We start from the raw sequence: 27,687 nt of genomic DNA on the forward strand, positions 1-27,687 counted from the left end.
GCCCTACAGAGAGACATCTGTTACATTTAATCTAGTACTAAACACGAGGCAGCATACTATGAATTTTACCATAGTGCAACATAGAAACGGTGTCACCTTAGTTAGGATGTGTATCTCGGTAGGTTACTCATAAAGCACAGTCTACATTGCTAAGAATTTACTTGGGTTCTCAGTGACCTTCTATGAGCAAAGCAGTAGCAGTTGTCTCAATAAAATAAATGTGATAGGATACATCTAAGAAGCAAAAAGGGAAAATAGATCTTTAGATCATCTATGTGTGTGTGTCTAGTTAGTCTAGTATTGGAAGCACTAATACAATACCATAAAGGAGCTAAAGAAATAGTAGTATTTCTTGACGATGATCACATTCCCTGGGGAATCACAATTTCAGGTACTAGCCATAAAGGACCTTGAATCTAGTCGTTAGACAAATCAAAGCCTGTTCCTTCTGGCTAAGATCACTAACAAAATAAATTCAATATAGTAAAGGTGTTAATAGAATTACTGATAAATGGTTCAGTTCCTAGAACTCAGAATTCCAACTTCAATAGTAAAAAAAACCTTTTTACCTAACCCAAAAGAGAAGCAAAGTTCATGGAAACAAAATAAACCTTCTGTCAGAGCTAGATGTTATACATTTCTGATATTCAGAATTAATATAAGCTATATCAATTACACTATATAAAAATCTCCCATTCACTTTAACACTCTTCTCACAACCGAGACAGGAAAATTAAAAACCGAAAGGAAAATGGAGCGTTATTTCTCACATGAAGAAAATCACAGAAGTAAAAACTTTGCTAGAAAAAACATGAAAGAGGATTTAAAATTAAATTTTGACTACCTTCCAGCATAGACAGCAACATGACAACCATATCCTTCTGAAGATCCATTAATTCCTTCAGTAATTCAATTTGACTGGAATCCTAAATAATGAACACAATATATGAAATAAGGTATCTATTGACTTCTTTGACATTTATGTATCTGCATGCATATTTCACCTTGTAAAAATGAGACTAAGAAAATAAGAAGCTAGTAGTATCAAAGCTGATAATGCAGTGAAAATATATTTAATTGCTTGATTCCTTACAGTACACTTAACAGTATCAAACACTTACACAATCAGCTGTTTAGAAGACAGTAATTTAACAAAGTGAAAACTGAAGGTGATGAAAAAAATTTAAAGCAATAACTGGGTATGTCAAGCTCACAGATAATGCCTCTGTGACATTTCATGTCAGCTAAAATATTGTCACTGTTGGTGTAATCAAGTTGACAGCTATGAAGACTTGTAAAAACAATGGCAGCGGCACATAGAGCTCAAAGTGTAACATGATTCAAAGTGAGTGTTTCTATTATAGGCCACTGAACATTTCTGGGGAGAAAGAAAAGTTGAAATAAAATTTCAAGATATTTATTAATAAAGTTCCATTAGTATACCCTTAAATAGAAATTATATCGATTCTTTTAGCTATTTTTTATCTCATTTGGCCTATCGAGTTTACTATTTCGCTTGGCAATGACTTCAACCTGGAACCTATCTGGACAGATTCATTCAACTACTTAATTTCTTCCTCAGTGATGCATTGTTGTATCATGCCGTTGATAAGGCATACTTGAGCACTGCTGGACTTCAGTGATTAGTACAACAAACTCAAGGTACTTTATGGCAATTTGGATCTTGGATTGAAAACAGCACAGGTTGGAAATAATGAAGATCTCTAATGGAACTGTCTTGTAAATTTTCATTATAAATGAAAATGAGAGCTTGTTGGCTCTCTGAAGTGGCAGGGTGAGGACCATTATTTTCTACGTGCAGTAATGAAAAGATGTGATGAAGCCACTCCAGGCACAGCTGGGACTCTAAACTTGTTACTGTAAAAACAGATCTTGCCAAAAGCCACATCATATTTCTCAATCAACACATAGCTACCATGTGTTTGACTTGTTATAACTACTTAGATACTGCTTTCCATGTTGCTTTAGTGATAGAGGAAGAAAGCACAATAGCCACTACTGTGGCTTACCCAACCATTGACTATTTTTTCAATTTTTAAAATAATAAAGATGTTCCAAAACCAGTCCAGAATGTACAGGCACTTATAAATACACTTCAGTTGAAATTCAATGCATCACTCTTGAAAAATTGGTTTCACTGTGATGTCATTTGCTTGAAGATGACCTCTATTCAGCCATAATGAGTGAGAAGCACACCTGTAGCACAGTCTACAAATCTAAGCAATCAGCCTTTCAGCCATGAAGTCCCAAGAGCAGGGAGGAAAATCATCTGAGCAAGACTACTTTAATTTATGCAAAGAATACTAACATCAACACATTTGCAGCAGAATAATGAAATCTAAAAATCTCAGAGCATTCAGAGCTGTATTCCTTAACAACAGCTAAAACCTTTACAAGCTTATGACATTTTTCTTGGAGAAAGTCAAATTATGTAAAAAACTTAGAATCACTGCATTCAATTAAGATGTGTAATTCTTTTAAAAAGTTAAGAAGTTGAAAAATGCACTGCTTAAGGACAGGATCCTTCTCACCTGACTTTATCCCCCTAAAGTGCTGTCTCTGCCAGTCCCCTACACTATTTCTATAGCGTATGATGTAAGTACTCACATCCAAAAGCAATTCACCCATTCTTAGGTCTGATTACCCCCTTTCTCTACTAAGAGTAAAAAAAGGCTTAGATGGAGACATGCATTAAACTAGAGTTCAATAGTGATGAACTAGGTAGGGTTCACTGCAAGACATATCAATTAAGACAGGTCCTGCATAAAAGTTTAGTGTAAAATTGCAGAAAACACTGTGGCAGAACTTTGGTATGAAAGAGAGGAACTGGCTAATTCTTTCTGAATATCGGTGACATGCTTTATCTTTATTTGCAGCCTTATCTAAACAGCTTTCTGCCTGAGGCCAGTAATCCAATTCCAGGCCTGCTAGTCACACTCACTACAATTTTGTAATTTATTCCTTCACCTCTATTGTATTCTATCACCTCTGTCTCTTATTTTTCCTCATATTTCCTCTGTTGACTGTTGTTATTAACGACTCAAATCTATTAACAAGTCTGTTTATCATTCACAAAAAAGTCAATAACTTAAAAAGGAAAAAAATAAAACAAAAAGATACCTGAGACAGCTTCATCTGCATGTGGGCAAACACATGAAGAAAGCCAACTACAGCATCCCATAGCCTGCTGTGTGCCAGACTTTGCTGATTCCCAGTACATGGCCCCTAATGTTCAGGCAAAAAAATAAAAAGAAAAAAAAAAAAAAGAAAAGAAAAGAAAAGCAGAGTTTATTTGCAAGAAACTAAAGAAAAACAGGAAGATATACAGGCAGTGCATACAGTGCATAGCTCAGGGCTGTCCTTTAGAAACCACTGTGAAAAATTAAACATATCTAGAATTATCTGTTTAATAACACCACTGACTGCAAGCAATGCCTACTCCTAAAAACCATTCTCCTCTGTTTTAGCCAAGACCCAGTTTACTAATTCAAAACCACAAAAAAGTATATCTGCTTGCAACTTTAAACTGCAGTGCTAAAGGGGGACAGATCTTCAAGCTGATTCTTCAATGTGTAGTTCTGTAAATCAGGAAAAACTTTATAGAAGGTTAATGCAAAATTGGTATAACAGATTATCCTGGGCTGCATCAAAAGAAGCGTGGCCAGTAGGTCAAGGGAGATTACTCTCCCCGTCTACTGTGATCTCATGAGACCCCACCTGGAGTACTGCATCCACCTCTGGAGTCCTCAAAATAAGAAGGACATGGACCTGTTGGAGTGAGTCCAGACGAGGGCCACAAAGATAAGAGGGCTGGACCACCTCTCCTATGAGGACAGGCTGATATAGTTGGGGCTGTTCAGCCTGGAGAAGAGGAGGCTCCAGAGATACCTTATTGTGCCCTTTCAATATTTAAAAGAGGCCTGTTGTGATAGGACAAGGGGTAACGGTTGTAAAATAGAAGGAGGTAGATTCAGACTAGATATAAGGAAGAAATTTTTTACAGTGAGTATGGTGGAACACTGGCACAGGTTGCCTAGAGAGGTGGTAGATGCCCCATCCCTGGAAACATTCAAAGCCAGGTTGGATGGGGCTCTGAGCAACCTGATCTGGTTGGAGATGTCCTGTCATTACAGGGGGGTTGGACTGGATGGCCTTTGAAGGTCCTTTCCAGCCCTAACTATTCTATGATTCTATGATTAGACAATCAGATTCCTGATTTTTTTTTTCCCCAGTATATTCCAGCTGTTGTGGAACACACTGCTAAAGAATATTCTTGCAAAGATTCCAACTTCTGAAAAGCAGGAATACAAAATATTTTGAAGCCTCAAAGGATGACAAATAAAATCTTTAGCAGTTAAAAATGCTACCTGGGATTATGTATGTATACATGTATGTATACATTAAATACATGTAGGCACATGTATATAAGCTGCCTCTACTCATATTTATTCAGTCCTGTTCTATCACGTTTCATCCTCATGAAAGATAAAATACTATTTTTGTAATAATTATTCTCATTTGAATGAAAACAATATAATAGACATTTAATAGTCTAAAAAAGAGATTCTTTCTCACCTGCTTATTAGATGTGGAACAAACTGCAATATTGTTGACTGATTTACATGAGGAATTAATTAAGAACTAAACTACACCCCGTTCCTAACATATCGTGGAACAATTGCTATATTGTTACTTTGACAGAATTGATTCCAATCTCATTTATTGCTGAGTCCACCTCTACAATTCTCAAATGTAATCTGTGACTCTAGTATCTCAAACACAAAGAGCCTTATTCCTTACAGAAAATGCAATCTAATATTCTGTTGACTAAATAGCAACTGTGTTTTGCAATGACCTTAATTTTTCTCAATGGATTAAAAGCTAAGAGTTTAAAGCAGATAACACTGCTGCAGTCTAGGCCAAATTAAACAAAAAAAAACCAAACAAAAAACAAACTCAAATCCTCTACTATCTACAACTAAAGGATGATTATTACTTATAACTGTAAATTTGACTATATTGCTGAGATTCTAAAAGACTTAGGACAGCTATACATATTTCAAAACTTCACTTCCCACTTAAATGCACTAAAACGATGTTGATAAATAAATTTATCTATACTATATTTCTATCTATGTTATATCTAGCTACATTACATCTTCATTACAAAAGTACGATTAGTTTTCTTTGAAATCCATAAAATTCCAATTAAACTAATTTACCTGGATATACTCCGTGAGAGTATTGAAAACTTGTTTTGCAACCTGGATAGCTTTGGAAAAATTTCGTTGTCCTTGCTCATCAATAACATCCTTCCCAGAATAATACCAATAGAAATCACTAATGGATTCCTAAAAAATAGTTGTAAGAAGCACTAAGAGATTATGTAATCAAACTGCCTTTAAGCAGTTATTCATCAAAATAAGAAAAATAACATTAGATAGCATTCTAGTTCTGAAAAGCATTTAGTTTGTAAAGGATTTAAACGACCCTCAATGATTCTCAAGTATTACTTCAAGAATTATAGTTTCATCTCAAGGGGATCAATAGGAAAACAAATAAACTTAATAATAAATAATTAAATAATAAATAATTAAAATTCCCCACAGCAAACATCTAAATACATAAATAAATAAGATCTGCTGGTATTAGGTCTTAGAAATACAACTGCTGCACTATGAAAAGGAGTACTCAGTACTACCATGCTGTATGCTGTTCGTTAAACAATCTTTCTTTATGCTGCATATGCTTGACACCTAGTCAATAGTGGGAGCAAATGTTGCTTTGTGTGCAAGATTCCTCTTTCCATCTTCCCCAAAGGTGAGCTTATTAAAGCTTCAACAATGTAAGCAATGGAATGGAAATCATTGTGTTGTCCCTACAACTTCTACAGAATGCTTAAGGATAAAAAGCAGCATTGATAACAGCAGCAACTTAAAATTCACTAATTTTCAAAGTCTGTAATTCTCACCCTTATCCTAGCCAGAACCAGGACATACACAATAATAAATAGCTAAAGGGAAAAGATATATTTAACAAACCACAACAAAATATATTATCATGCACAGTGATTTTCAGAAAGATGAGAACAATAGGTAAAAAATTATTAACATGTATCACAAAATATGTTTTCATGTCTTTCACATGCTCCAATCTGGAAACAAATTAGATTTTTTTCATTACTCTCTAGTGGGCAGTGTGCACTAGAAGCTCAGAGGGCAAACCACATCCTGGGCTGCATCAAAAGAAGCATGGCCAGCAGGATAAGGGAGGTGATTCTGCCCCTCTACTCTGCTCTGGTGTGACCCCATCTGGAGTACTGCATCCAGCTCTGGAGTCCTCAACATAAGAAGAATGTGGACCTGTTGGAGCGAGTCCAGAGGAGGGCCACAAAGATGATAAGAGGGCTGGAGCCCCTCTCCTATGAAGACAGGCTGAGAGAGTTGGGGCTGTTCAGCCTGGAAAAGAGAAAGTTCCTGGGAGACCTCACAGCAACCTTCCAGTACCTAAAGGGGGCCAACAGGAAAGATGGGGAGAAATGTTATAGCAGGGCCTATTGCAATAGCATGAGGGGTAATGGGTGTAAAATAGGAGGTAGATTCAGACTTGATATAAGAAAGAAATTTTTTACAATGAGGGTGGTGGAACACTGGAGCATGTTGCCCAGAGAGGTGGTAGATGCCCCATCCCTGGAAACATTCAAGGCCAGGTAGGACGGGGCTTTGAGCAACCTGATCTGGTTAGAGATGCCCCTGCTCCTTGCAGGAGGGTTGGACTAGATGACCTTTAAAGGTCCTTCCAACTCTAACTGTTCTATGATTCTATGATTTTAATATGTAAAGATAAGGGAGATAATTCAAAGAGGGCTAAAGGGTTTTAAATCTAGCTTTCTGCTTTTGTTTTTGGTTTTTTTTTTTTTTTTTTTTTTTTTCTTCTTAGGACACAATGTGCTGTTCTTATGCTTCATTCCATGCCAGCCCAATGTTCAGACTAAATCAGAACATGGATTAAAAAGCATCTGGATGAAGCTTAACTGGAACAATACAAAACACTTTTCAGTCACAGGTTAGTCTCAGTCAAGAACTGGCTGATGGTATTGACTGATAAGTTTAGCACCTTCTGCCTGCTCTCCTTGGTTAACAGACTCCATTGCATTCTTCCATATAATGACTAACATCAGTCTGTCACACTTTTGTCACTTTTGACTCTCACAGTAAAAATAACAACTGTTAAAGAACTGTAACCAGTAGAGAATTACAGCCTTTCTAATCAACATGCGCTACAGTAACCAGAATAAATATCATGACAAATAAATGTGCTCCTCTATTGAAACAGAACATTTTGTAATGAGAATGAAGTTTAATTTTGCTCTAACAGAACTTTTGTGCTAGCAAACCAGGTATTGCTGAAGAAAATTCCAGAGAAATTAACAAATCCAGAGTCTCCACATAAAAACTTCTGTCTTCAATAAATGGAACATTTAAAAAAAAAAAATTGTAAATATTGTATAGATGCAAGTCATTATTGTCATCTACTTAATTAGTATATAAGTTAACCTACCTGAACCCTTAATAAGTAATCCACAGTGGAAATTATAATATTAACAGTTGTGTTGTTACCAGTTTGAGTTCTCAGGTAATTCTGAAAATCTAAAAAATCAAACAATAGTTTAATTTAAATTTATTTAAGTATTAAAGACTTACAAAAGTACTCCTGCAAATTAGTCCTGATTTAACACAATCTACAGAAGTATAGCTTAAGGGAATGGATTTTCACTTTTTTTTTGGAGGGAGCAACATTTTAAGAGTTTCAGCCTTTTATTGTAGAGATCACATGTGAGTGAATTTCTGAAACCAGAATCTTTATTATCTGTTTCACCTGCAGAGCTTTGACTTATTTTAAGCTCATTTATGATTAATTTTACATCTCTAGAACTCTATCAGTATTAACATAATTAAACCTAGTATATATTTTGTTAGAAAGGTGGTGGAGGCCCCATCTCTGGAAACGTTCAAGGCCAGGCTGGATGAGGCTCTGAGCAACCTGACCTAGTCAGGGATGTCCCTGCTCCTTGCAGGGGGGTTGGACTAGATGACCTTTGAAGGTCCCTTCCAACCCTAACCATTCTATGATTCTATGATTCTATAAAAATTAAATCGCATAATTATCAAATTCTCAATTACAAAGTCATAAATATATCCAATGGCTAAAAAAAAACCCCAACTTTTTATTCTTTTTCTTCCCTAATAGTGACACAGAGAACACAGGGAAATGTAGTCAATAACAAAAAAATGTTTAATATAATGTATTTGTTTGGTTTTGTATTTTTAAAATAGATGCTACTGCTTCAAGAAAGGTATTGCTTATGTCGTTGTAATGTCACATACAATTCTACCTTACATTAATGCCAAATAGTGCACACTAGAAAGCATATAAGTGACAAAGAACAATAAATATTCCTTCCTGTTACACTTTTCCTCTTTACTGAATAGAAGTTATAAACCATCTACTGTTTCCTATATAAATTTACCTTTCCTAGCAGGTCAAGATCCAAAACTCATCATTTTGGAAATAGTAATCTTTTCCACAAAGTTAAAGCTGATTAAAAAACCTGGCAATTTGATTCCACATAAATATTTTCCTTTCATATACATTCTAGCAGCTACTCCACCTTCCATAATATTTTGCTGCCAAACCTTCAGCAACAAAGAGTTTTTATCTTTAGCTACCATCACCTTGGCTTAGCTGACTGGCAACCTGCCCACAAACCTGAATTATGTCCTTCACAAAGCAATTGAAGGAAGCGGAAGAGGTCACAGGTGAACTCATCATCCTGCATCACCTTTTCTCCTGTAGAAAGGCCAGATGGAAGCAGATTATCACAGGCTGCCAAGTAACACCCCATAGCTCCTGAAGAAAATCTCCATATTTAATTTTAAGAAAGAGAGAAGGGGAGAGAAAATTTATAACCACCAATCTATCTGAAGCACATATGACTTGTGCTTGGCAGATAGTTTTTTGGTTAAAAAAACCCCCCAAAACATTATGAAACATAACTTTTTATTTATAAATATAAATATGGCAGCATGAGCTTGGCAACATTTTACAAATAATCCATGATTTACATTATTGTTTGACTTTGGTGGGCATAAATGCTGCATTACATACAAAGGTTAGGATTGGATTAATTTGGTTCTCATTCATCACAAAACAAGGTACTTAAAAATACAGAAAGAGATTTAAGCAAACAGTAATAAAAATAATTCCTCAAATAACTATTAGATTTTTTAAAACTCTAAAATAACCCATGAAATTTGCAGCTGTGCACATTCTCAAGAATCATTCAGACTGAAATATTTGAGGATTTAGCACCTCTCTGCTGCTGACACAAAATGGATGTTGGGCATTTGTCTCCCTTGACAAAATAAACCAATAAACTTCTGAGGAACTAGAACAAATGCCAATGTGCTTTACTGATTTAGGCTCTTGAGTTGATTTTTTGGTAAATAGCTAAAATCCAAATGTATAAAGCTTCAAATTATTTTCTTTATTCTTTATAGGAAACTGTATACTAAAAGCCCTCAATTAATGCACCATTATTTCAATTACATCGATACACACAGTTAACTTTGTACACTGACATGTGAAGAGGAGAAACAATCATTCACCCAGGAAAATAACTGCAACTGAGGAAAATGTAGAAAAGCTAATAAAACAACACAAGAGGACAAAAACATAGGTGTTCAAAACAATAAAGTTCATCTATTGAAAGTAAGGAAATTTCCATTTAGGACTTAGGAAAATAATTTGGAATGTGGATGGCAATAAAAATAGGAGCCATAAAAATTTATGCTTTTTAAAGAATCTACATCGTTTAATATGTGGCCAACTGCTATTTGTAGCAACAAAATTAAATGAGATAAAAAATGTAAGCAAACTGCAAAAGAATTTGGAAGATTTTTTCTTTAATGGGGAGGTATTTTAGGCTTTTATCTGAACTTAAAAATCTCATGTCTACAAAGACAATATTTTTAGTGGGTAAACAGAAGGAAACCAGAAGAGTAGGCGAATTAAAAAAAAAATTTCAAGAAGGTTATAGACAAAAACTACATTAACAATTACTGACATACTGTTATATTGGTGGATAACTCTAATTGTTATATCTACGTTTATAAATGATCATATTATGATAATTACATTATTACAGCTGAATTCACAAACATGATCAGAAATTTAACTTTACATAAATTCATTAACTATTACAAGTTCAAGCTAATGGACTTACCAATCCATAGCCTGTGAATTTTCAAATTAGAAGCTTCAGTACAATGGTTGGATTAGGAAGCAGAAGCAATTTGAAAACTAATATGAATATTTTAAAGGTACAGAATTTCACTCTTTCCTGTTGCCATCAACACGTGTTGTTTCATATTAAGAGTATGTAGCAGCAAAGTATATGCAAAGGCAGATTCTTGTAACAGGGGAAAGATAAAATGCTATTCCTCCTAATTCCAGACATATACTTATGGTAGTGGCAAACAATACGCAATTCTTTCTCCAAGAATGAGCTAAATACTATAACTGACATTCCATGAAATTTTTTACCATCCCAGACGTAAATATCAAAGAATATATAGAAGACTGAAAATCCTTTCAGCTAATTAAACAATGAAAAATAAATTACTGTCAATATCATATATTGTATACACACAATATATGCCCAAGAAGGCAAAATCAAGAGGTGCCTGTGCACTTAAAAGGATGGTGTTCAATATCACACGCAGGTTCAGCCCTGCAAGATAGGTTGCTGAACAACAATCAGAGTATAGAATATCCCACAGGATTAGTCACTTTTTTGTTTGTTTGTTTTTAATTTAACTGAACTCCTGTCATGCTTAAAGTTACACTTAGTCACATGCTTTGTTGATCTAGATGCATATTTATATTTTGTAAATATACACATTACAGAAAGCTAAATATTTGGTGGAGCCTGTACTTTCACAAACCCAAAGCACACAGCTTGACTGCTGAGATGGCAAGGATTTAAAAAAATAACTCACAAGGAAAATTGCTGATGTATTACAGTTGGAAAAATCAAGTCCATAAAGGGCCCAATCAGGTATTTCTTGCATACCAAGACATCACTGAATTGAAGCCATTTGTATGAATAAGACTACAGAATAAGTTACAGTTTAACATTTTTGCACCTCTATTTTTCTTGCCCTCTTATCAAGTAACATTTTTCAGAAGGAGGAAAATAAATCTCAGATTAATCTTCGAAGTAAACTTCTGGCTTTTAGTACACCCACTGGAATTTAGGAATTTTTATAAAATAAATTCCAATTTTAATACTAGAAGGGTTTGGAAGGGCTTTATAATCAGCTCCATTGTAAAGAAATCACAAAATTCATCAAATTGATTGCAAAATTCTGCAAAATCAGGTGTTTAGGTACATAATTTCATATAAACTGAAAGATCCATTCCTTTTGGAAATATTTTACATATTTCAAAATGAAGGAAAAAAACCTGTTTCCAACAGCTTGGCCATACTAAGATCTAAAATAATCCTGGTTTTCAATTTCTACAGCTGATCAAAATCTGACTAAAATCAATGTTGATTTTGTCAGGAATTTTAACTTTCAGATGTTACTTACTGACTGCAAGAACTGTCTCGGTGGAAACTACAGAACTGAAGTGCAGATCTATTTCTTTCTATAAAATCTAAGAGAACAGTCTTTGTTGCTGTGCACACAAATTCAAGCCAGTACACATAAATATTTGCATAGATAATGTACTTACAAACATGCACACTGCATATAGCATGACTTAGGCTGTCACTAACCCATATTCTTTAATTTTTGTTGATATGAAGTATATTCTGGCATATATTTGCTTAGATGTTAAAATGCTGCCATTGCTCATGCTGTATGTAAATGATATGGCTACATAAAGATTTTAAGCCTGTACTTTTTGCAAAACCGGTAGCTTGTGTTTGTGATATACAGAAATAGAGGTATCGTGTAGGAAATGAAAATAAGATTGAATGAAAAATTAAATACATGGGTTTTTTTTCCTTGAAAGTGCACGTGTTCAAGTTTAAAAATTCTCTTTTTTTTTTTGCCTTTTTTTTTAAAAAAAAATCCTCAACAGAAAAGATCTGACTTCTATTACTACTCAGAAACAATTGTCTGACACTACATATTACAGAAATATATAAATAATTTCATCTTTCAAAAGGGAACAGGGCTCCTTTTTGATGGCTGTTAAGCAAGAGCAAAGCCCTCCCATGGTAAACCAAGTGAATTTATTCCTAACACAAAACCTGGGCAATATTGGGTTGGATTGTGCATGCTGCTCTGACTTTTCAAGAATGTGATTCAAATAAGAAAAGCACTTGTTTTCTCACCAAGTGATGCATAACGATTTTTCTGAACTGAAGCTACATAAGTTCCCTTTTAAATGCAAACACTGATTCAAATACAGTGATATAAAGGTAGAAAACACTCCTCCGATGTATGCTACAGTGCATCATGAAGAATTCAAACATTCATTTTAAAAGTGACTAGGTCGGTGAAGGACAAAAGCATTATTTATTGATTTCACATTATTCATGGCTGAAAATAGCCCTGATGTGTACCCTCCTTATAGCTATTTATGATATAGCATGTGTGCCACTCTTCGTCAGTTTAATAGAAAGTCCTTTAAGATCTACTATCAGATCAAATTTCTTTCTAAAATTATATTTTATTAAAATAAGCCTTCTGAGAACTTGTGAAGAAACAAAATAATGCCAATCATATGATATTAGAAGATTAAAAATAAAAGTAGAGCTTTCCTGACAAAAAGGAAAAAATGGTAAAATAATCTAAGTGTAAACTTAACATCTTAAACTTATTACATCATATGATAAGTAAAACAAGTCTTTCAAAAGGAGAAAAACATTGCACTTTCAAGATTTTGTGACTTACAGTGAAATAGAGTATGAGTGTTAAGTGAAAAATGAAAAACCATTGCAAGATAACAAGTGTTTCTACATGTGTCTGGTTTTGACCCCCCCTTTTTTGAAAAGGAAACAGAACAATAAAAACAGAATACATACAGAAGAAACAACATTGAGTACATCACAAAAACAAGTAAGAAACACATTTGCTAAAGAACCATCAATGTTGTTACCAGTGGGGGTTCCAGGGTTTGGAAAGGGAAGGTAGTACCAGTCAGAGTAATATCAGGACAAGGAGCTTACGATGCGGACAGCACAAAGGAACAGTCGGAAGAGAATAATAAATCTCACATCCATGTTGCCTCAATATAGGGCTCTCTACCTATTGCCAAGGTTGACATGGGATCAGAAACTACATAGCACTGCCTTTGACAAAAAGTTGACTTTATTCCCATAAGTGTCAAGAGCAGTTTTTCCTTTTACTTTGGCAAGAATAGTTTCAGGTTTACAGGTTGTAAACTCAGTGACAATTACTCATTAACATGCTTCTGCATCAGATTCAGATGACATGAGAAACAGGCTACAGAGCACATTTTACATCACATCATTCCCTTGGGAATCAAAAAAAAATTGTCTTTACTTGAGGAGTAATTAATTACTCATTGAGTAAGTATCCCTCTCAAAAAAAAAGGAAGAAGAAAACATTTCTACATCTTTGGTACTTCCTTTGTAGTATTTACAGATGGTTATTCATAGGATTGCAAACAGACGTATGATCTCAGGTATCCCATAAAATGTAGGATACTTGGAAACCGTTCATTACAAGAGTCTCTCCACAGACACGCTGGTTGGGCTTTCATAATGCTATCAGGTATTAATACCAGTACCTGTACAGCTCTTATGTAAACTAATTTTTCAATGAATTGAAAATGGTGTGCTTCATAATACAAAAAAAATATTATTATTTGAGGTAACATAATATCAAGAATAATGTAACTGTGAAAAGAAAAAGTACAGTCTTTTTTTTCTTGTTTTGGCTCTGCTTTGTTCTGTTTTCTTGATTTTTCAATAGCTGGGTATTAATACATAAAAAGGTGCTGTTAGCAAATATTATCGCTTTGTGCCAAGAAATCTTTGACACAATGTGATTACTGTATCTTGACATTGCTGCCGCTCAGTAACATAGAAAACAAAAACACACAATCCTAAGTGTAGAATTTTGTTAATCTGCCAAATAAAAAATTTCCACTGAGAAAACAAATAAAAATCCAGATCATCCCGCTCACCAACATTTGGCTAATGAAAAGACATCTGCTGTGTTTGAGGTTATTGTTTCTGCTTAATGGTATACAAACTTTGTATTTGAAATTCTCATTTGTCATGGCAATGGGAATATCTCATGGTAACTCCTCCTAGAAAGCTCTTCCTTTACCTGAAGGAAGGAACCTTTCAGGTATAGGAATACATCAAGTAGCTTTCAGAGCAAGGAAGAACTACCTGTAAAGATTATTGATTCTTCTAATGTAACAATGCATCATCTCTTTCTTGTATCAACTCCTGACAGCATTAGATAAGCCTAGCCAGCGGCAAGCCCTCGCCTTTCTAACCTCCCTCAAATCCTCACTGGATCCACCACTGATTTCCTGTGCTTGCACAAATCAATGCAGCAGTAAAGCCACATTCAATACACAACATAAATACTACAAGAGGACTATAGCATAAGGCTTTGTGTATGTATAGGTGTACTATTTTAAAAAAAAAAAAAAGAAACATTCATTCATTGCAAATATTGGGCTTACTAAAATGAAAAGAAATAAAAAAGAACAGGAAAAAAAAAGAGTTTAAAAAAGCTTGCTGCTCTTACATCTAGTGTGCCAGTTACTGTGCAAATCCTGAGAAAGGGAGGAAGAACAAAGTGGGGAGAGTTGACACAAAAACCAAGAAGTTTGGAATACACAATTGTAATAATAATAGAAAAGAATCCACTAGTTTAACAGTCTTACAGGAACAAAAAATGTAATGGTGTTCAGGAGCTGTACAGTGCTGACACAGAGCTAACAGCAGTAAAAAGAAAGAATAGGCAGTTGTTTTGAATAATTACCACGCTCATGAGTGATGACTGAGGAAGGGAGGACAGGACAATTAGTTCAAAGAAAAAGAAACAGGGAAAAAAAGAAAAAAAAAGTTGAGAATTTTTTTAGCAAATACAAAATATAGTTAGTATTGGTTTTGGCAAAGTTAGTTATGCACTAAAAGATTAAATAAACAGAAAAATTTAAAAATCCCTCAAATGAGGAAGCCCAAAAATACTCTAACATAGCTAGAGTAAATTACGCAGTGTTTAAAGATTTATTTATATTTGCATGCAAAATCTGTCATTTATAGAAATAGAGGCAGTTATCAAAAGATAAATGAGCTGACATCTTGACAGTTCATTTAAATATCCAACATGATAAATAATAAATTTAATTATTTAGTAGTAGAAATGTTGTCCAAAAGAGGAAAACATTGTGGAGAATAATCTTCAGTAAAACATGAAAGTAACGGCCAAAACCTTATATGTCAGATAGCTGCATCAGTGCTCAGTCCACAATCTTGTGACCAATTTTATCCATGTGGGTTAACTTTATTTGATTTACTCCTGTAAATCGTGCAAGATTTTATGTATAATGTAAACTATGTGAGCACTTTTGGAGAAGCAGCGTTTATGATTGGTCTTGAAGTCATTCAGTCATATTTAATAGTTCATGACTTTGATTTGAGACAAGCAGTTGAATATTCAAGAAATATGCCACATAAAAGAGCTACAGGCACAATAGCCAATGAGGTATGCAGTGTTGCAGGTATGAATTATGAATCCCCAAATGCAATAATGATTATGCAGTCAAGCTTTTTTACCTTGTTTTTAAGACAAAAACATGTTAAAAGATTAGGTCACTGTAGGATTTAAACATAAAAATACACCGCAAAAAATACTGAAGGTAAGGGGAGAAAATGTGCTTTGGTAGCTCTATTAAGTCACATAAGAATGAACCTAATGTTTCCAGACAATCACAGTAAGGGAGTAGTAGAACTTACTGTCAGACAAGAGAAAGAAATTGACAGTGAACTGACAACACAGAGGGTAGAAAGCCAAATTGGTTCAACATCAAAAGTAAAGCAAAAATTCTGAAATATTTCCCCAAAGACAAACAGAAAAGAATTATTTCAGAGAGAAGGCTTTCCCAGCAGACTTTTTTTCCAAATAGCAGATACAGTTCCCTTGACCTCTAATATTTAACTTACTGCTTAACGAAATTGTCTGGTTTTCATTCCAGCCAAGACAGTTTAAGAAATCAGGTAGAAAATCTTAATTTAATTTTACGCTGAAACTGGTTAGGGACTTCTGAAATGTTTTACATGCATAAACACTGATGTTTGTAACTAGAATCTGTTTTCAATTTTACATGTAACATCTTCACTTCTTCAGAATGATGGGGAAGAGTCCTCTGAGATTGTTCTGAAACTCAACACATGTTAGTGATTTACTATTGACAAGCATGGGCTTAGGTAGATCAATTAAATATAGAACACTCTTAGGAATCATATTTTATCTTCAGCCTCTAGATATATATTTACAGGGTTCTTTCAAATTTAGCTTGCTTATGCAAAACGGGAAAGAGAAAAGTTCACAGATCATTTCTGTTAAATCAATAGTACCTGATCCCTCTTCAGTCACCATGCCAAGGCCTTCTGCTTTGTTCTGACGTTCAAATGCATTTAGGTCAAGAACACTGCAATGAGAAAAATTACATTTGCCCTATCATTAATTAAATATATGTAATATTTCATTTTGTGAAAGATAGAGAAGGATCTGTGATTTCATTTAAGTGTATAATCATACTAGTGTCAAGAAGACATTTCAGTGGCTTAATATATATGTCTGCTGCAAGATTAAAAAACTCAGCTCTATAGACTTAACCTGCTTTTGCCCTGCAAATGACAATAGAACTTAGCTCTCTATGACTGGCGGTAAAAGAGGAATGTATGTGTTTATGATATATATACTAATTTTAGGGATTACAAACAAGCCATATGTCCTGATTCCAGCTGTATTCCCAGTAGCTGCTGTGTTTTGGATTTAGTATAGGATTTGGTATGTGAAGAATGTTGATAATACACTGATGTTATTACTTGTTGCTAAGACACAAAGGACTTTTTCAGCTTCTTTGGTTTCATTAATAATGCAGATGCAAGAAGCTGGGAGGGGTATAGACGGTACAGTTGACCCAAACTGGCCAAAGTATTCCATTCCATATATCATGCTCAGCATATAAGTAGGGTTGGCCAGTGGGCACTGGCTCACTTTTTCTCTCACTGCTCAGGATTGCTTTGGGATCACTTTTTGGATTCATTCTGTGATTGTTGCTTGGGTCGGGCTGTATCAATCATCGGGTCGTTGAGTGGTGAGAAATTGTGCATCATGCATTTTATATATTTTATTATCCCTATATATTATTATTACTATCATTATTAACATATATATATTTACTATATCTTCCTTTGCTATCCTAGTAAACTGTCTTTATTTCAACCCACGAGTTTTCTTTTCTTCCTGATTCTCTCTCACATAACCTGGGGAGAGGGAGCATGAGCGAGCAGCTGTGTAATACTAGATTGTTGACTGAGGTTAAACCATGGCACCAAATTACTGACTACTTTTATATTACAGCCCAACTCATCCCAAGCAGCAAGGTCCATTAAGACACTATGACATTATTAGTTCCATTCAGTGTTCTCTCCCTCCACGTTCTCAAAAACTGAAGCTGCCAAAGGGGAATATGTATTCAACTAACCAGATTTAAGGGAATTATACTCTCACATATTTCCATTTGTGAATCTCCAAATTTCTGCCCTTCATGGCTTAGCAAGTCAGCTAGCCATGGATACCTTTCTTCAGAAGCAGGAAAGTTTATGAAAGTCAGATGAATGTACATGAACTACAGTAGGAGTTCTGCTGGCAAGAAACCTCCATAATTTGAAAATGAAACTTAGTCCAAGACCGTGTTAAGAAAAAGGATATAACATGGTACCCTTGACACAACAGAAGACTAAACTGCTTGAAAGGAAGCCCCATTTAGTTCTATATTTTATGTTAATTAATACATTATTTATTGATACAGTTTATTCTTAATAATTATATATAAAACACACATATGTTTTTAATATATATGTAAAAATCAATATAAAATGTCAAGAAAAATGAATGGACATAAAAGTCACAGTGCCTCCACAGTTCATTAAGACACAACCATTCAATTCCTTTTTCTGCCTTCTAAAGTCCTATTAATATTCATAACAAAGTAGAGTTTTCCCAAAACGTTAATAATTACTTAACACTGAACCTGGTCTCTGCAGGATTACAGGATACCTCCAGAGTTCAGAATTTCCCCCAGGGAATTCTCCTAACTCGAGTTGTTTTCTGGCATATCTCAAGCAGACACAAACGCCATAAACATTTGTGAAAAGAGCTCTTTTACCAAGGTAGATCCATATCATATGAAGATATTCTTACCACGAGCACCATCTTGTCCTTTACCCCAAATCTAGCACATTACAGTCCCCAGGTGCCGTTTGCAAAAAGTATGTAGAGGATCTTTCCAAAACTATAAATCCTGTGGAACAAGACCTAAATGTGAAATAATCAATTTTTAAAGTAGATATTTGCTTACCTACAGGACTGCATAAGACCAGCAAGGCTCTGAAAGAATCCCACGTCCTTTTTGTCCTTGAGGTAGTCAAGCATTTTCTGCAGTAAACACAAATAATTTATGCAGATAATTAATATATATACTATGTGTTAATTTAATTCACTTAATACTATATGGATTCTAGATTACTAGTGATGCTGGTGTTTTAAAATATCTCTAATATTTACAAATTAGATAAGAGTCTTGCAGAGAAAAATCTAGGTATCAAAAATATAAAGAACATTAAATGCTTATGTCCTTTGTAGAAAAGAAAGTAATTTATTTTGGATATTCCTTCCTAAAACATGGAACATAAAGACAGGAACTAAAGTCAACATAGCCAGCAGAATTTTGTGTTCAGCATAAATACAATCTTGCCACTAGTAGGCCACAAATTTGTATTGACACCACCACTTCAGCATCAGATTCTGCTTGTCATGACCTCGGTTTGTTTTAGATTATTTCAGCTGCAACAACATGTTAATAGTCATGTGAATATTTTTAAAATTTGTTGCAGCTTTATTGTAATGTGTAACACCTATCTGAGAATAGATTGCAATAACAAGAAGTTATTCAGTGGAGTGAACTCTGATTCTAGAATGCAATATGTTGCTGAGTGAAGATATAGGATGACACTGGAGGTCCCAGTTGTGAACAAAAATCAGAATGCTCAAAGATAAGTCTTAGTAGGAAAGCTACAAGGATTCACATAGTGAATGAGGTAAAACTCTTTTTGGAAAATAACAAAAATAATAGGAAAAATGGGTAACAAATAAGTTCCAAAATGAAAGAGTACATAAGCAGATAGTGTTAACAAAACATTTCAGCATAACCCCAAGTAGACTCAAGATCATAGAAAAGGAACATCCCCACCAACGCCATACTAATTGAAGCAAAGAATTCCAGATGACAATGATGACTTTTCAAAACCACTTCTGTACCTCTCCCCCCACCCATACCATTCTTCCCAAGGAAGACTGTGGAGTTGATCTTAGGACCTAAAGGAAAATTGAAAAGGTGAGCATAACACCAGAGAAAATGTGTAGAAATGAAGCAACTGAAAATGCAGCAGTTCTAACTGTATTACTGATGCTTTTATGTTATAAGTACGTAATTTAGACTAGTAATATTTGTATTATTGTTACTGTACTAGTAACTGTTTCTTGTATTCTGACTAGTTAAGACTTCATCAAATCATTAAAAAAATTAATTGTAGCATCACAAATTCAGATTAAATAAATATGTACAAATGTAATTATTTTCCTGGCAATGGTTCAAGCAGATACTTTTCTGCACAATTTGTGGTCTTTCTGGTCAATTCCTGCTACTGATAGCCGCTGAAAAGAACATTATTTTTGGCTGCATTCAGCTGCTTCAGTGGTTGTTTAACCTGGGACCTTAACTGTTCCCAGTTGTCAGTATTCTTCAAACTGCCCTACAGCAATGTAGTAATGGCAGATACGAAGCCGCCTGGACTCCAGAATCTTCAACTAGTACAGAACACTGAATATACCCTCTGTAAGGCACTTCTCTTCAACAGTGCAGAATACTGCTAATATATTAGATTTATCCATTGCTCACCACATTATTTTACTATAGATTGATAAATAAAGTTTGACCTCTCTGTTTTTTTCATCAATAGTCTCCATGGCGTAAGCTAAGGACTTCTGAAATTGTGTAACTTTTTTTTTTATGAAGACTAGGGTCAGTAGTTTTGCTCTACTGACTACAGGACAATGGTAATCTCAGAAGAAATTCTTCCCTCCCACAGAATTCCCCTAGAAGTTAATGATGTAACATTAAATTTGTCCCTTCTAGCTGAAGTGCAACAAAAGTTTCTTTCAGCTTTGTATTCTGTAGCAAAATTATATATACACAAATAAGAAATATATACCTAGCAAACAAGGTACTTGTGTACACTGTTTTCTTCTGGGAATAAGAGTCAGAGGATAAACAGCATCTGACAAATAATCATATTGCATAATGCACTACTACAATGAAGCTGAACATAGTATAAAGATCTATACTGACTAGAATGGGTGAAAATAAATTAGTAACTTACCTGTTGAACGGTAGAATTTCCTCCATTTAAGATGGCAATCCCTAGCTTTAGGGTAGCTGCAACCATTGGCCCCATCTCACCTTGAAATTATTTTAAAATATAATTTTAGATAATATTTAAAAATACAAATGTTCTATTAACTTATCCGTACAATTACTTAAATGTTAATTTATCAGGAGAGGCCTTTTTGTTTCTCTTGTAAAACAGACCTATTTTTCTTTCATGATCTCTAGTGTGGCTTCCTGAATGTCTACAGACGTAGTATAATGTATATACTACACACATAGGAAGCAAGACAGAAGACAGAAAGTTCAATTAATATAAAACGTTTCAATCGCTAGAACATCCAACAGTTGATTTAAGGCTGGATGTGCAATTTTAAGCCAGCTTTCAAGTGTCTCCTCTGCATGCCAGTCTAGACATATTTTTCCTGTTTCTTCAGAAAATGACAGTGATCCAAAGCATTTACTTATAGTAACTGAAATTTGTTAACATTAATTTTTAAAATATCACTACTCTAGAAACAAATCACAGAACAATAAAAGCATCAAATCATAGAGTAAGATGGTGTCTAAGGGACAAAAGCATCATTTACACTCTGAAATGTTTTGTAAAAGTACATCAATAAAGATATCTGGGGAGTGGGGGCAAAAAAAAACCAAAGGACCATAGTCTACACCTGCTTCGAAACTGTACAGACCCCAGAATTTGGGGGCCTTTTTGTCATTGCATACTGCTAAACCTATAAACATTTTCACACTTCCTCTCTCAATCATCACTACAAAAATTAATAACAGCAGCAACAACAATAATAATCTAATGAGAATTATTTATGATACTTTTCTGGATTAGTCGTCAATAATTTTTGAAACTTTGGGTGCATTTTGAAAGCAAACAATGCCAAACATCTGCAGGTTTTGCCCAATAAGAATTACAATAATTTCGAGGATCATTAGAAATAAGGTTTAAAATGTAATCTGCACAACAAAACATTACCTTTACTAGCACTGATTGTCTGCAGAACCATCTCAGCAGCACCTCGGTCATGCAGTCTGGCTTGTTGATACAGAAGTTTTTGCTTCTCCATTTCTTTTTCCTGAATAAAAATTCCAGGCATTTAAGATGAGGACTTCAGTTACTATCAATTCTCCAAAGATTTTTGGTTTTCTCTTAGTATATGGGCTCTATGGCAACATCATGGATCATTTTAATACATACTATGCTACTGAACAGATATTTGACATGTTCGAGTAATATTCTCCCCTTGGTATTTTTCTTTAATATGCTTTTAGTAGTTTATCTGAAAGGAGTCATCTCAATTGTAAATCATTAAGTTAGTTGAAAGCCCATGTTCATTATATATATACTGCATATATCAAACTTGCACTTTGGTGCTGTATTTTTGTGCAACAGTTAATACTCTTAATAATCTTCTATAGCATGACCATAACTTCATACTGCTCAGTATGTGGCTCTTGAGTTGCAAGTTGTTGCTGAATACCAGAGTAACAGAAGCATCTGAGAATTTTTTCAAAACATATCATATTACAATATAGATTGCCCACCCTACCAACAGAATATTTGATAGAATACACTGTGCTTTTATATTTTGCATTCTCTAGCGGCAACAAACAATACTGCATGGCGTTGCTTGAGCAATGGTGAAGTTTGTTCTTTATAATTTAAACTACTACTGAAAACATAAAGAAGAACATAAAGAGCAAACATAAAGGCACAGTTCATTCCAGATGAGTTTGAACTTTCACCAAGTTAATTGAAGTTTGCTGGAGAATTGAGGATGACTAAGCAGTATAAGTTGCAAAATAGAAGTTGCATAGAGCCCTATGAGAGTGAGTCCATCGGATGGCGTGGTAAAAAGCTTACTCAAAAGGAACATGACACAATCGGTTAGTATCATGTCCAAAACACAACGCCCAAAACATGTATGACCTAAAAGCAGGAACAGCTGCAGCAGAAGTAGCCAGAATGACAGCTTTGCTGCCATAAACTTTCCATCCAAGTTACGGAAAAAAGACATTGGAAGATGGAAGAGGTTTAAAAAATGAAGGCTTGCTAAATAGAGAGTATGAATAATAAATTAAAAAAAAAGAGGTAAAAAAGAGAAATATGTTCAAATGAATGAAAAAGAAACCTTTAACTCAAAAGCAAACCAACACAGACATTTATGCTGTTACCAGAGAGTTCTCGCCGAGGCTGGCAAATTTGTTTCTTAAATCTTTGATAATATCGTGCTGCGGAAACAAAATTCATCAGGGTTTTTTTTTCACACTATTAGCTCTCCTGTGGTTAAATTGTATCTTTCTTTTTTCCTTAAATTATGTGACAGATCTAGATGGAGGCACAAAAAGGAAAAAAAAAAAATGGCAGCTTTGCTTCATATTTAGCCATGCTGAGGTGTGAAAGTTTTGCCTTCATGTTTAAACCTCTTCCTGGGAGTTCAACAAAAACAAAACAGAAACATACACACATACACACACGCACACACAACACACACACAAACCAGCAGAAAATCATAACATCACAGGTTCAATATAGCTACAATAAAATATTTTCATTTGATTCAGATGCCACTGAATATCGATCAGTTTCTTTTTTTCAAAAACTATTTCCTATTGCTAGTTACTTTTAGTTTTAGACCCAACAATCTTTCATTTTTCTTCCACTGCAAGATTTATTATTCATTTTTGTTCACAAGCCTAACGTCAGCTGTACTACTTTTATTATACAGTATTTTTTTTAACAAGTTTATAGTAATGCTTATATTGAGGATGCATCCGCATAATCTCAGACTAAAAGAACAGGCGTGCACACTTCTTGCAATGGCACTATACAAGAACAGGCATTGCCAAACAGCTTCAAGTGAGAAGAGTGGCATTTTCCACTGCCATCAAGCTGTCTAGGTAACCAGTAACAAAGTAGACCAAAAAACCCAAACTAAAAACAAAACCAAAAACCCACAAATATTTATTCTAAAAGCAACCATTTGTTTGATGATAACTGCCAAAGATCATGATTCCTCCTTCACTTGACAATGCTTTTTCAGTGTTGCTTTCTCCATGCAATGTTAATACACACAGATACATATGTGATGGAAGCGCAGATATGAAGTGGGCCACTCATCGCATACAAAGTACACTAAATTAATGGAGCTGCTGATTGGTCAAGGTATTCCCATTTCTCTTGGATGCTAACACTGTTATCTGTGCTACCAGCATAGTTTTTTGCACTTTATTGTGCTTGCCAGTTGACATCAAGAAAACTACCAAAAATAATCAGCCAGCAGTTTGAATTTTCTGTCTTTCACAAAATCATCACAATAGTAAAAACATCTCATATGAAATGAAACATTTAAAGTAATTCATCAGAATTAAAACAAAATGAAAAACTCCACTCAAACAAATAATGAAAAGCAAGTTTATTTTATCTTGAGTGTTTTCCATTTATATTGGAAAAAGCTGACCACTTAGAAATGTATGTGCATGTGTTATTCCCACATTATAGACTTTCTCTAGCAACCTATCAAACCAAGGAAACTTTATCATCATGCTCTTTGAAAGTAGAGACTCAAACATTTTCTACTTCATTCTATTTAAAAAAAAAAAAAAGTCATTACAAGTAACCATATGCCAAAAAAACACGTTGGGCTAAACCATGTGTTTCAGCTTGAATTCGTAGGCAACAAACTTGCAAAAACTAGACAGGAGCTTTAACTGACAAGTATGCCACTGAATTTGTTTATTTCCTCATAATCCATACAACGAAAGATTCTTGGATTCTCCTTTGGAGCTAACCTCTCCAAACAAATATATGGAGAGGTTTGTTTGCTGCTACTAGTAAGCTCACAGCCATGGAGTCCAGGCATCTGTTCCTACCTCTATAGAGTCTTTTTTGGGTTTTGTTGTGTTTTTTTTTTTTAATATGAAATTATGACATAGTTAAAGAGTAAACAGAATAAACAAAGAAATCAAAGGGAAGAAATTACTTTAAACTCGACTATTCTAAGATGAATGCTTCTTCGTTGAATTGTCTTCGTATGTTATATTTTTCAAGATCTCTGTTTAGTCCAGAGAATAACTCCTATTAGTCAGGTCTTACACTGGCAAAACATCTGTTAATTTCAGTGTCAGACATGCATGAGTACAAGCTATGTATTAAAATACAACACAAAGTACTCAAGTAGAATATTTACATACCTATATTTTATATATAGAGAGAGATATATTAAGCATTTAAGCTTAATTTATGCTGGTTTGTGCTCTATTTTAAAACTCTGATTTTTCCTAAATCACTCATTTTGAACTTCATCAGCTCTAAAGAAAGTATATGCAAAATGAAAACATAATGCATTCTAATTTCTGAAGATTAAATGTGCAAGATTTTAAGAGTGTTAGAGGAGTTTATTTTATCAAATATGTTTTGTATATTACTTAAAGAAATATTTCAGTCCTTGCAATTTCACACTCATATTTCTCCTTCTGCTGAAAGTCTCAACTCCAAAATATTTTTTTCTGTTTGAAAAGTAATTTTTAACTAGCTGATATGATATCCATTATCAATATACCTCACTGAGTTGAAATATCCTTTCTATATTGAAACCTGCCATTATCCAGATTATCATAAAACAAAAGGAATTCTTTAAAGTACAGGTAGCAAAATACAAGAATAACGTAAACAAGAAATTCAGAGAGTACTGAACTGCTAGTGCATAAAACAATTAAAACACAATTCATCTCAAAATTGAGTTTCATAATAAATGAATGGCCACTCTAAAGCCCTTTCTTCATCACCTGCTGTGAGTTCTTGTTCTATGTACTCCTCCATAGTTTAGCAATATTGATGTGTGTCCATGTCAGACATCTATAAGCCTTCTATCATTTGATATTACTTCAGTTATACAAGTAAATAAATACTTCTGAAAATACTTGAAAGTGGTGTCTAAGTATTATCACTAAAATGTTAAATAGCTTCATAAATTAACTACCACATTTTCAGATATATGCAGTCAGTGGCAGTCTGTTCGCAATTTTTTAATTTCCTCAAAACTACAGCTATTTATTTTGAATATAATTCTTTACAAGACTTTAGAATGCTGGTAGACTTCCTGTAGTAGAGGATTTATTAAATATTATTTGGTGAACATATGTTTTTATCCACTCTATCTTAATGACTTCATAAAATTTGAAAATATTTCCTGCATTTATCTCTATCACTGTTGGTGCTAAACAAATAATAACAATAAAAATAAAATGTAGCTAGGAAAAACATGTATGCAAGAAGGGCTGCTTTGATTTGATTTGTTGCAAACAATATTCAGTTTTCTTGGGTGTTAACACGTATTTTGTAATATGGTGAGATGAGAGGAAAGGAAGTAACATTGATCTAAAAAGTATCTGGGGAAAAAATGAAGAGGAACAAACCATCTTATTCATTAATTTTTAACAAATTTTGGACAAGATAGCAAAAAGTTATTATATGTCTCATAATACAACAGCTGAAAAGACGCAAGTGTTATAGAAATCATTAATGAAAATAATGTATTGTATTCACACTAATATTCAGAGAAAGAAGTACTGGTGTTCTGCTGACTCCTCCCAGTAATAAATGCCTGGGAGGAAAAAAAAAAAAATCTACCACGTAATATCATTAGATTTTGTGAAATACCTATGTTACTCAATATCAACAGTCAGCACGATAATCTACACAGTCACAATGTAAGGATTGTTTTATCAATTTTGTATTTTATGTGTCCTAGCATTTGAATAATCTATATTAAAAACTTTAATCTTACATTAGAAATATTATTTTTTATACAATATAGTTATAAAACAAAAAAAACCCCATATACTAAACTAAGCAAAATACAACTCTGTGTTAAAATAGCATTAAATCTGAGCTACAAATTCACAGGAATAAAGATATCCTGAAATAAAATATTCACTACACATTTTATTTTGTTTTGGTTAAAATGTCTCTATTTCAGCTTGTAGTAATATCTTTACTAATGTCATCATACTTCCACTATCAAGTAAATACATCTTCCTCTCTGGTAAGGAAGTTAGTTTTGTTTCCTACATAGTACTTTTATATTTTTGCCATGCTGATGAGATCACTCAACATATTCATTCCTATTCAAGTATATAGGAACTCACAAAGTATTGACTCTCTAAAAACAAAAATATTGTATTGGATTACTTTCAAATCTTCTCAGTTCCCATTTTTTTTCCTCTTATGTTACATAGCTATAAAACTACACATTACTTTCAAATTGCAAGACATCTTGTTTCAAGTTGGGCGAAAATTTTGAAATATTTGAAATAGCTGACATAGGGGTCTAACTATCTATGGGAATAAGTAAAAAAAAAAAAAGATAATGGATCATTTAGAAGATTCCACTATGACTGGAATTAAATCAGTTAGCTGGAGCAGAAAATTGTATGCTGAGGAATAAATTTCGTAGGATTATTATGTAATTATGGCATCAAAAATTAAACAAAGAACCTGGAAGCTATAAACGGTCACTTAATCATTACAATGTATTTGTTCTTCAAGGTACATCACTCCTTTACCCCAGGACCACAAAAAGTCCCTGCTTTACATAGATTTCAACCAGTTCTGTTGTGCTATAGCACTGAAGCATGGAGTGCCAGCTGGTGACTGAGTTGAAAGGCAGGGTGGACGGATGCCTGGGAGTGCTCTTGAAAAGTACCACGCCAGTGCTGGTATAAGCAGCAGAAACAACGTAGTGGAAAGAGATACTCATAAATACAGAAGATGGCAAGTAGCCAGAGGATGCAACGAAAGATCTTAATGAACAGCCTTCAAGCGTCATTTATAACGAAGTCCCTGACCTGAAACCCCAAGAAAAGCATGGGTATGTTATTCACTTTGTAGAAAAGAGATTTTCTACAAGACTT

At 34.1% G+C, this 27,687-nt stretch overlaps 1 protein-coding gene across 1 annotated transcript in view; it reads right to left on the minus strand.

The window, feature by feature from the left end:
* The window catches only part of RYR2 (ryanodine receptor 2), a 430,134-nt gene that overhangs the window by 34,354 nt on the left and 368,093 nt on the right, over positions 1 to 27,687 (minus strand). The window contains exons 82-90 of the mRNA XM_086745890.1: positions 21,749 to 21,848; positions 20,753 to 20,832; positions 18,673 to 18,749; positions 16,661 to 16,734; positions 8,791 to 8,871; positions 7,582 to 7,670; positions 5,244 to 5,372; positions 3,142 to 3,246; positions 845 to 926 (exon numbers count right to left, since the gene is read on the minus strand). Of these exons, the coding sequence (XP_086602016.1) occupies positions 845 to 926; positions 3,142 to 3,246; positions 5,244 to 5,372; positions 7,582 to 7,670; positions 8,791 to 8,871; positions 16,661 to 16,734; positions 18,673 to 18,749; positions 20,753 to 20,832; positions 21,749 to 21,848 (817 nt within the window). The remainder of the gene's footprint in view (positions 1 to 844; positions 927 to 3,141; positions 3,247 to 5,243; positions 5,373 to 7,581; positions 7,671 to 8,790; positions 8,872 to 16,660; positions 16,735 to 18,672; positions 18,750 to 20,752; positions 20,833 to 21,748; positions 21,849 to 27,687) is intronic.

The sequence above is a fragment of the Chlamydotis macqueenii genome, chromosome 3, assembly GCF_036417535.1.
Source record: "Chlamydotis macqueenii isolate bChlMac1 chromosome 3, bChlMac1.mat, whole genome shotgun sequence".
In the NCBI taxonomy this organism is placed as follows: domain Eukaryota; kingdom Metazoa; phylum Chordata; class Aves; order Otidiformes; family Otididae; genus Chlamydotis; species Chlamydotis macqueenii.